At 31.1% G+C, this 10,940-nt stretch overlaps 1 protein-coding gene across 2 annotated transcripts; it reads left to right on the top strand.

Moving 5' to 3' along the window:
- Nucleotides 1-604: 604 nt before the first annotated feature.
- Nucleotides 605-4,126, top strand: LOC102592247 (equilibrative nucleotide transporter 3-like). Of its 2 annotated transcripts, XM_006352536.2 has the most exons (9): nt 607-973; nt 1,256-1,360; nt 1,968-2,123; nt 2,212-2,355; nt 2,654-2,759; nt 2,884-3,059; nt 3,141-3,301; nt 3,477-3,735; nt 3,826-4,126. In XM_006352536.2, exons 1-9 carry the CDS (start codon nt 926-928, stop codon nt 3,934-3,936), a joined length of 1,266 nt encoding a protein of 421 aa, XP_006352598.1. In that variant the 5' UTR covers nt 607-925; the 3' UTR covers nt 3,937-4,126. The 2 variants fall into 2 exon arrangements, with proteins under 2 accessions (XP_006352597.1, XP_006352598.1); XM_006352535.2 differs by having other exon boundaries at nt 605-973; nt 2,884-3,301.
- The last annotated feature ends 6,814 nt before the right edge of the window (nt 4,127-10,940 follow it).

The following is a 10,940-nucleotide window of genomic DNA, read 5'->3' as shown; positions in this document are numbered from 1 at the left end:
TTTGTTAGCAACGTTGCGTTTAAAAGATCACCTTGCTATAAATTGATTTATATTTAATCATTAATATGTTAATATAATAAGTGCATCGTATTTTATTAAAAATATGTCGGTTTCCATATAGTCCAAGCCAACCTCATTTGCCGTTTCAACGTTTCGATATCACCGCCAAAATCATCAAAGATTGACTAAAAAACAAATTAGGAAAATTTATAATAATACATTAATTCTTTTTTAATTATCACGTATATTAATTAAAAATACCAAACTAATTTTTACTTATTAATTTTTAAATTAAAATAAATTTAACATTACTCTTATCACTAAATAATTACACTAAGTACCAATAATTTAAATTTTCAAAACCTAATTAACTAAAAATCAATTTGATAAAACAACCCAATAATTAATTTTCTGTTTAAAGAATATGAAATTAACAAAGCTAGATATAAATATTTACCAAACAATGTTGCATTTTCCATTTAAAAAAAAAATTATAATTAGAAGTCAACACAATGTTCACACCTTTCAACAATAATTCATCTCACTTTCAATATTATTTTTTAATGATAGAGAGATATTTTAGAACCACCTCCTCCGTATTTTTCTCAAATTCAATAAATGCACTTTACATGATCATTATAGTTGAAAAAATATCCTCCAAATATAGAAACATAATTGTTGATATAATAAAGTTTTTCTTTTTCCTACTGCTGTGGTGTTCGAGTCAATTCGTACTATTTTATCAAATATCATGTTATTTCTTTTTAGCAACAGATACCGATATTCAATTATTATTCCATAAGTTGAAATTACCTAGTGTCCAATCAGTATTTGCTTATAAGAATTAAGAAAATACTTTGTGTAGTACAATTTGTGTGGTGAACTCTGTTTTGGCAAATTTCTTTCTTAAGATAATTAAACAGCCATGACTATTGATGATTCAAGCATAATTTCAACTCCAACCAGGCTAGAGGTAATGTTTTTAACTCTTAATCACTGTTATCGATTCAGCAGAAATTAATAGTTTTAGTTTAAATTTTACATTTATTATTTTCAAATTCTATTATTTTTTTTAAAAATTGGGCAATTGGGCTAAGGGCAAGAGAAATGTTAAAGGGAATCACAATTAATAGTAAAATTTTAGATAGTCAACCAACTGAGTTATTAAGATGTCTGCGCTTAAAATTTTAGAATTTAGAACTTATGCCTCTGTTAATATTGTTAATTGACTGAGAAGTGTATCTGAATTTTTCAGGGAAAATATAGTGGAATGGTGGTATGTTGGATTCTTGGACTTGGGTCACTTGTTTCTTGGAATAGTATGCTAACAATTGGAGATTATTATTATCAACTTTTTCCTGTGAGTGTCTTTTTAATTTAATTATCCTCTTCTTTTTTTTTGTTAAAGAATACAGAAAAATCATGACTTTAATATGTTTGACAAAATAGTCTGATGATTCTGTCAATTGACTTTTACTTGGAATGTTAGCTATGTTGCTCGGATTCAGTAAGAATATTGTGAGGTGTGTGTTGGATCTTTGATACGACTAGGTGGAAAGGCACAAGATCTGTCTCTTGGCTTATGTATAGATATTGATTCATTCACTTATTTTGGAGGATCCAATGCGGTTTTCATAGCATTTTGGAGAGTCCGAGCAGCAGTGAATATTAGGGCCCTTTTTGCGTGAACGATGGTGATAGTTGTAGGAAAAGAGAACATTTGATAGTTGAGGTGTGTTTTAATGCATAGATGTCGATAGTTCAGGTAGGAAAAGGGAGCAACTGATAGTTAGAGTATGAAATTCGTGAACAAGTGATAGTTCAAGTGTATTTTTGACCATTAGCTCAATGGTTTATGATTGTTATTTGTACAGTATAATTGTAGTTAAGTTGAATTCATTGTAATCCCAGATAACTAATTAGTATATCTTCTTATAACTGGTTTTATTTTGTCATGTACAATGAAGAAATACCATCCTTCAAGGGTGCTTACCCTCGTTTATCAGCCGTTTGCACTCGCGACAATGGCAATTCTTGTATATAATGAGGCAAGAATCAATACACGAAAACGCAACCTAACTGGATTCACTCTTTTCTTCTTAAGCACATTCGCGCTCCTAGTGGTATGTTCTGATTAACTATTCTGTCATTTCATTTGCTTTACTCATGTCTTGTTTATCCCGACTTGACTTTTTCTTCACGTCTTGCTAGTTGGATTTGGCTACGTCAGGAGCTGGCGGTCTTGGAAATTACATTGGTATATGTGCTATAGTCGCGGCTTTTGGAGTTGCTGATGCTTTTGTTGAAGGTGGAATGGTAGGAGATTTATCCTTCATGTGCCCTGAATTCATCCAAGTAAGATTGTCTCTTCTAATAAGTCTTGTACTTCGATAATTGCACTATTGTGTTGTAGTTACTATTACATTTTTTCTTATCAGAATGCTTTGTGATTCTTTCCTTAGTATTTGCTTTGATGTGTTTTTCCTTGAGCCGAGGGTGTATCAGAAACAACCTCTCTACCTCCTAAGGTAGGGGTAAGGTCTGCGTACGCTCTAACCTCCCGAGACTCTACTTGTGGGATTACACTGGATATTTTGTTGTTTGAATCACAATTGCAAAATGTTTTATTGCTGCTCATGTTATGATTTTTCAGTCATACTTAGCCGGTCTGGCTGCGTCTGGGGCTCTCACCTCGGCTTTAAGGCTAGTGACTAAAGCAGCTTTTGAAAGGGCTAGTAATGGTCTTCGCAAAGGAGTTAGTACGTGATCTATGATGCCATTGTTAGTTATCAAAACGAGAGAAACGTTTAAAATGTAGTAGTTTTTATTTGATTATAATTCGTCATTTCCTTGGTCAGAATCTTGTGTTTGTTGATTTTGCAGTGTTGTTTCTGGCTATCTCCACATTCTTTGAATTTCTATGCATTCTTCTATATGCTTTCGTCTTTCCTAAGCTACCAATCGTTAAGTACTACCGCACAAAGGCAGCAGCAGAGGGATCAAAAACTGTTGCAGCAGACTTAGCTGCAGCAGGTATCCAAACTGAAGCAACCGAAAGAGTATGCAACTTATTGTTAACTAATGAATTTGTTACTGATTTCTTGACCTTAACGTTTGATATGCTCCTGTCGACTGAACAGGCTGGTGCTAACGCTAAACAATTGGAGCGCCTGAGCAACAAACAGCTGTTCTTTCAGAACATCGATTACTTATTGGATTTGTTCTTGATTTATGTCCTGACTTTATCAATTTTCCCTGGATTCTTGTACGAGAATACTGGTTCACACAAATTAGGTTCATGGTAAGCTTGCTTTCCTCTTCTCTGCTCGCGTATTTTGTCATGTCCTGCATTCAATTCTTGTAACAAACATCTAGTAGAAAATGCTTCCAGGAAAGATTCGTATCACATAGAGTATATATACGAGGTTGATTTACCACATGAATTATGCAACTAAAGAAAGGTTTGCTTGTTTCAGGTATGCTTTAGTCTTGATAGCAGTTTACAACATGTTCGATTTGATAGCAAGATACATTCCATTGATAGAGAAAATCAAGTTGAAATCACGAAAGGGCCTAATGATCGCAACACTATCTCGTTTCTTGTTCATTCCTTGTTTCTACTTCACTGCAAAATACGGTGATCAAGGCTGGATGATAATGCTCGTGTCCTTCCTCGGACTCACCAATGGTTATCTCACCGTTTGTGTCCTCACAGTTGCTCCTCAGGGATACAAGGTTAGTGAAATACTTCCATATATCACTATAAAAATTGAAAAAACGGAAACATTTGAATTTTTTTGAACTTGTTGGATTCTGTTTCAACAGGGTCCTGAGCAAAATGCATTGGGCAACTTGCTAGTGTTATGTCTACTTGCTGGACTATTCTCTGGTGTTGCACTGGATTGGTTGTGGATTATTGGTAATGGCAAATTCTAACAACACATTGATGTGTACATAGGTATCGTTAACGACGTTATACAAAATGTTAGAATCTCTTTTTCGACTCTCCATGAGTCTCCAGCATAATAGGTGTGAGTTCAATTTTCACGGTATCATTTTCGGGTTCTCCTTCTGTATTTCCTATGTAAGAGTGTTTTTTTTTAGGAGAAGAGAATTTCTAGGGTCATCTCTATTTGATTATTTAAACTGGAATGTTTTTTGGTTTTGGACATTAAAAATTCGGGTAGGGAAGAGGAAATAAGGGAGGGAATTACGAGGTGGAGTATTGAATTCTTACCAATTAGGTAAAAATTCATGTAACTAACCAACTGAACTAGTAAGATTCCTCAACATTAATATTGATATGTATGCATGAAATGGTTCTTTTTGAAGTCGAATCTTGTTAATTAATGATGTTTTGGCTAAAATTATTAGCTATCTTTAATTGTGGTCTTAAAACTATTTTTCACTCTAAAAGCAAATATTGAAAAAAAATATTATTCAAAAAGATAAGCCAATTTTAAAGTATCATTTACAAAAAAAAATGTTCATTTTCCTGTTGTAGCCCATTTAGTGCGGGATCAAAAATGATCTTAAGCTCCCAACACTATTATCAACAAACCCCAATAAAGCAAGTAAAAAACTATATACTAGTTATTTAATTTAATAGATCCACTTGTTGTCTTTTCCATCACGTTTCAAGCTTAAAAAAGGTGACTTTAGAATATCTTCAATGGATCTCACCAACAATGATAGAGATTGTTTATCGACAAAATGATACAGTTGAATATATATAAGGTCAAAGACACACATCTTAGCTAATTAACTCGTTAAGTTTGTCTATTAGCAGTTGAATATGGTAATATATAGTAGCAAGAAAGAAAGAGGTAACGATAACAAAGTTGTGTAAGAGCTTCGATGATAAGTATATATATGCACTCTGGTGTTGTTCGAGTATCTCTTGCTTCCGATCCGAGAACGATATTATTATAAATTAAATGCTATAAGATAAAGACTTAGTAAAAAAAGAAAGCTCGAAGCACAAGAATATAAGTGTATTGTTATTGCTAGTTTTGCAGCTCATAGGTCAATAGTGTTTACACTATCAATTATCTAGTATTTCCAGCCATAATATATAAGGTCATTTGCCTTTTCTTTTTGCAGATTGCCATATATTATGCTTGCTAAAAATTTCATGGTCAATTAATATTATTACTATATATATTACCATAATTTAAAGAGGAGCTTTGGAAAAATCATAAAATTGTAATAAACGATAAGGTTATTTCTGCTGGTTTAATTTGTGGAATCAATCAGTGATACTTATGTTCAAAGGTATACACTACTAAAAAATAAAGAATTAGAGATAGACAAAATTTCATAGCTAAAAAACAAAAAATTCATGCTAAATCCACTTATCGATGGATTATAAGAAAATTTTAACTAACTAGAAGCTTTTTAACGATGAATCGAATCAGCTAGGGATTACCAATAAATTTTGTAACTAATTTCATATTTCTCATAATAGTATATTATCTACATCATACCCCCTCATGATGCATCTGTTATCTGAATCTGTTTAAATGTGAGATACTTCATCTACTAAACCTATAACATTCTTTATATTAGAAATAAGAAACGTACCCCACCCCCACCCCCATCCCAAAGAAAAAGATATGGAAGCTAAGTCAAGGCATGTTGGAAAAGCAAGAAAAGGTACATTATAGCCTAGCTCTTTGAAAATGTGACATTTTAATTTCTCTATTCAATTTCTTCTTTGCTTGAAAATGGTTTTTTTTCCTCAAGTGGTGTTAAAAGCAAAGGGAGAAAGAGTCATAACAAAAAGAAACAACGCTGAAAATAGTAAGAAGCCACCGATTGATTTTACTTTGGGCGGTTCAAAGAAGAAATTCAATTCAATCTTTTAATATGTAACATTTTTTCCTGCCCATGGACTCTTTTGTCATCGATGTGAAATCTTTCAATTATCAATTACCCTTACATTTGGATCTTTTTTTCGGATTGGAGCGTACATATTCATAGACTTGAGTAATTTTCACCTCCTCAGTCAGTTCGAGTGTCCACATCGAATGGGCCTGACTCTGGTACTATATAGAAGAAATGAATTTTGAGTTTAATTCAAGGAAAGATTATTTAAATACACATTTTATTTTATCATAATCTCTAAAATTCTCTACTATTTAAAAAAAAATTCAAAAATCCCCTTTTGGATTCATTGCTCTCCTCTCGTTGATTGAAGAGTGCACATTCAAAGATGGGGGGTATTTCCACCATCCTCAATCAATTTGAGGCCCACATTGAATGTGTCTAACTCTAATATCATATTAAAACATTTTAATAAACGTTGGGCCTTATAACTCATATCTATTTCAAAAGTAAGATTAAATGGAGAAAGTTTGCCTAAGCTATGTGAGATTTTTCGTTTATCAGTTCAATAGTAGTGCATTAAAAATAAAACACAAAGGTAACGACGGGGTGTATTTTATGTTCGTAAATTAGCAGCTCAAGAAAAAACAATTATTCGAACGAAACAAGAAGAAGTGCACTGTGGAACACGGGCAGAGCAACCTTAAAGCGAAGGATGGTTCAGTGCACACCCTTCATCGGAAAAGTATGTAAAGGTTAAACATTATCTATTATGAATATATATTTAATTTTGCACTCTCTTAATACAAGTGAAAAGAAAATTTGCATACTTTTTTGTCAAATTTCTGACTCCACCACTAATGTGGAACAATTATTAAAAATCAAACACAAAGTGCAATAATATGAAGAACCAAAAAAAGAGTCAAAGAAGGGCATCATTTCAAGAAAAAGAGAAAACAAGAATTTGGAATTAATTCCTTGAAAAAAGTATCATTTGAACATGCATGTATTTGTTGAGTCCGGAGCCTAAAGGGCAAAAAAATTTGACAAAAATTCCAAAATGGAACATCAAATTTTTTTCTAACCAAAAGGGCAAAATCGCTACTGACGTAGAGATTTTGTTTGACGCCGTTAACAGATCAAAATCGCTGCCCTGTCAGCGATTTTGTCCAACCTTTTTTTTTCTTTCAGAAAATCATTGCCCGTGCAGCATTTTTGCGATTTAAAAAAAAATAAATTAAAATCGCTGCTATGGTAGTGTTTTTATAAGAACAAATTTATTTTCTTTTTTCAGAAATCGCTGCTTCGTTAATGTTTTTTTTTTTAAAAAAATGTTGCAGCGTTATTATAAATTTTGTGGAATTTTTATTTTATTTTTAGAAATCCTGTCTTGGCAGTGATTTTGGTGGAACTATTTTTTTTTAAAAAAAAACTCGCTGCCTTGGCAGCGATTTTGGTAGAATTTTTTTTTAATTTAAGAAAATTGCTGTCCGTGCAGCATTTTTTCGATTTTTTTTAAAAAAAAAATTAAAATTGCTGCAATGACAACATTTTTATAAAAATAAATTTATTTTATTTTTTTGAAAATCGAGATTCTCCTCTTTATTTTCAACATTTGTAGGAAGTTTTTTTTCTTTAAGTTATGTCAAATCAATACTTTTTAAGTTAGATCAAATCAATTATATAATTATAATATAAATGTAGTGTGCTTATAAAATATTAAATTATCTTTTTACTTTTTAATTCACTTGAAAAATTAGTTTAATCAATATATTTAAAATGCAAGACAGATTAAATTCATGTCAACAAGTATTTAAAAATGATAAGAAAATAGTTCCACCAAAATCGCTGCTAATAAAAAAATTTCCACAAAATTTTTAATAACGCTGCAACAGCAGCGATTTTTTTAAAAAACAAATTTGTTCTTATATAGCAGCGATTTTAATTTTTAATTTTTTTTTTTTGCAAAAATGCTGCACGGGCAGCGATTTTCTGAAGAAAAAAAAAGTTGGACAAAATCGCTGACAGGGCAGAGATTTTGATCTGTTAACGGCGTCAAACAAAATCGCAACCTCAATAGCGATTTTGCCCTTTTGGTTAGAAAAAAAATTGATGTACCCTTTTAGAATTTTTGTCAAATTTTTTTTGCTCTTTAGGCTCCGGACTCTGTATTTGTTCATACTATCCCCTAAAATCAAATTTTGAATAAATCATAACAAAACAAAAAAACAGACAATATTGTGTGAGAGTAATATATAGGATAATTTGGAAGAAAAAAAATAATAAGATGAAAATACAGACAAAAACAGAAAATGACTGTTGCATTAAGTGGTTTATTCAATAAAAATTGAGAAAAGTCTATGGTCGGTGCTTTGTCAAACCACTGCCTCTATCAATTTTGTTCTTCAAGAAATTAAGAAGCATTTGTCCCAGATTGAATAATAAAGTTTGAAATGAGATAAAAATGATTTTTATATATATGGAGAAATGAGAATAGAAACCCCACGCCAATAAATACATTTTTTAACGATAATAAATATACACATTAACAAAGAATGTTAAAGTCTTATCGACATTAGTTAATTGTCACTGAATCCAATGCTACTATAAGCTTTAGCGACATTTAAAAATAGTGATAAAATATTATTATCACTAATAGTTGCCTCTAAAAATCCATAATTAGTTGTACTTATATAAGCTATTATCGTTAACCCGACCCATAATTATTTATTAAAATAATTAACACTTTTTGTGTGACCCTAAACCACATGAAAATATACTCCCTCTATTTCATTTATTGTACCTATAGTTTGATGATTGTGTATGAAGTTTAAGTAAAGAATTATTTAAAAACAAGTTATTGATATATGTAAGATCATATATCATTCTTTTTATGATAAATTAAAAAGAAATGAATGACACCGAGTAATAAAAGTGAATTCATATTTTAACAAGAAGAATCGTGCTCGGATTGTAAGTATTCTTTATTTCGTACTATAAAGTTATAAGTTTGAGTCACCAGGAAAATAAAAAAGTGATGCTCTAATAGAGGGGGGGAAAAGAAAGGAAAAGAATTCATATTTTTCTCTTGTTGGCGTACGTATAGGTGACGTAAAGCTTACCTGCATGGGATTGAACCGTTGAGGTTTGACCTAAGACAATATATATAGAACGTATTACTATTAAAGATTTGTGGCTATACTTAATGGAAAAATTATCTACATACACAACTTAATTTATCATATTATCTAAAAAAAATTACCATTTGAAAAAATTATAAAGTTCCTACTCTTTCATATTCTCGAGTACATTACTTTATGCGATGTATCAGGACGTTAAGTGGTGTATCTGAAATCGAGATGCGATATATCAGGACGTTGAACGATATTTCTGAAACCGAGACGCGATATATCGGAATCATTTTGGGATGCATTTGAATTCCACCAAATTTAAGTAATTTTTGTAATTTGAAAAGGAGTAGGGATATGTCCTCTTTTAAACTTCCTACACACCTTACGGCGGATTAAACTTTTAATCCTATACACCTTATAACTCCTCTATTGCAAGACACAAAGCAATAACTCTATTACCCCACTATATCAACTACCTCTAGTTAATATAGATTTCATGACTAACCACCACTTGACTAACTCTGCTTGATCCTGTTGTGGACCAGGCCCCTTTGTTAGGTCCCTTTAATCTATAGTTTGTTAATTCATCAAAATCAAAACTACAATAACATACTCCCTATGTCTCTAATTACTTGTCCACTTTACCTTTTATAGTTGTCCCTAATTACTTGTCTATTTTGACAAATCAAGAAAGGACAAATTTTTTTACCTATTATACCCTCAATTAAATGACTAATTACTTTGAAAAATGCAGAACTTTTCATCCACTTCATAATTAATAGGGGTAAAATGATAAACTCACTATGTCATTAATTGATTTCTTAATAAGTGTGTCAATTTAAAAGTGGACAAATAATTAGGGACGAGTATAACTTTAAAATTGAAGTAGGAGGTGTTTACTTTTCGAGCATTGTATACCTCATTAATTGCTTGATAAGGATTATAAAAGAATAAATGCCAGGCAAACATTGTCAATGCAGCCAATTATTTGTAGACTTTCTTTTAATTGGTTACCTTTGGGGACCTTTAATATTATACCTTTGGCACTTCACTACGTGTACCTCTCATCTTTTGGTCAAACTTCTACTTAATACAATACCATGCAATTAATTTCCTTATTTAATACGTGAAAAAGACAATTAGTGGAACACGTGTCACCTTCCTAATCTCCGGCCACCCCATGCGGTGAGGTAATCGCCGGAGTCTTGAGAATTGAAATAATTAAATATGGACATAGACTTTAAACTCTATAGGTTCAAGTTTTTACGTATTTTCTTTCGTTACAATTTTAATAAATTTCTACACATAAATGTATGCACATATCGATCGGTGTTTGTCATGACTCATGAGTAATGAAAATAATGAAACCATCGATCGTGGCCTCTTTGTATACATAATCAAATATTAATCCATTTATATATGTAGGGTTTATATTTCTATTTTTAGAAGATTATCTTAAAGTTGGGATATGAAATATGAATAATCCCTTTCTCCATTGAGAAATATACAAAAAATACAATCTACTTTGAAATATTAAAGAATGGATATTAATTAATTATTGAGTTGTTTAAATAATAATGCATAAATAAGGAAAGTCTTTGATATGATTGTGACTTTGGTTTCATGATCTGTCTATCCATAGAGATAATTATATTATCAAAATTTCATTTCTATAATATTATCAACATATAGATCATATATTATAGCACCTTTTTTTGTTTTGTTTTGCATTGTGTTAAATTAATAAATAAAAAGAGAAAAGACAAACTTGATGGTTATGGAAAGTCTTGGATACATTAGGTGAGACAAGCATCATCCATGTATATCCATGCACGTATTTTATTTTATTTTATTTTATTTTGTCTTGTTTCATGTGTTACGTACTATCTATCACTAATAATTGGACATCATTTTAAATATATAAAGGGCAAAACAAGGTAGACAATCTATAATTGATCATATTATAAACAAAGAATGCTTTTT

The sequence above is a fragment of the Solanum tuberosum genome, unplaced genomic scaffold (genome assembly GCF_000226075.1).
Source record: "Solanum tuberosum cultivar DM 1-3 516 R44 unplaced genomic scaffold, SolTub_3.0 scf00149, whole genome shotgun sequence".
NCBI classification, from domain to species: domain Eukaryota; kingdom Viridiplantae; phylum Streptophyta; class Magnoliopsida; order Solanales; family Solanaceae; genus Solanum; species Solanum tuberosum.
The sequence above is the reverse complement of the archived record's forward strand: the minus strand, read 5'-3'. Positions and strand labels throughout refer to the sequence as shown.

Excerpts from the sequence above, each read along its gene's own strand:
- LOC102592247 (XM_006352535.2), top strand. The coding sequence starts at position 926 with ATGACTATTGATGATTCAAGCATAATTTCAACTCCAACCAGGCTAGAG. Across the intron at positions 2,124-2,211 it reads GCACATTCGCGCTCCTAGTG|TTGGATTTGGCTACGTCAGG; the intron begins GTATGTTCTGAT and ends ACGTCTTGCTAG. Across the intron at positions 2,356-2,653 it reads TGTGCCCTGAATTCATCCAA|TCATACTTAGCCGGTCTGGC; the intron begins GTAAGATTGTCT and ends ATGATTTTTCAG.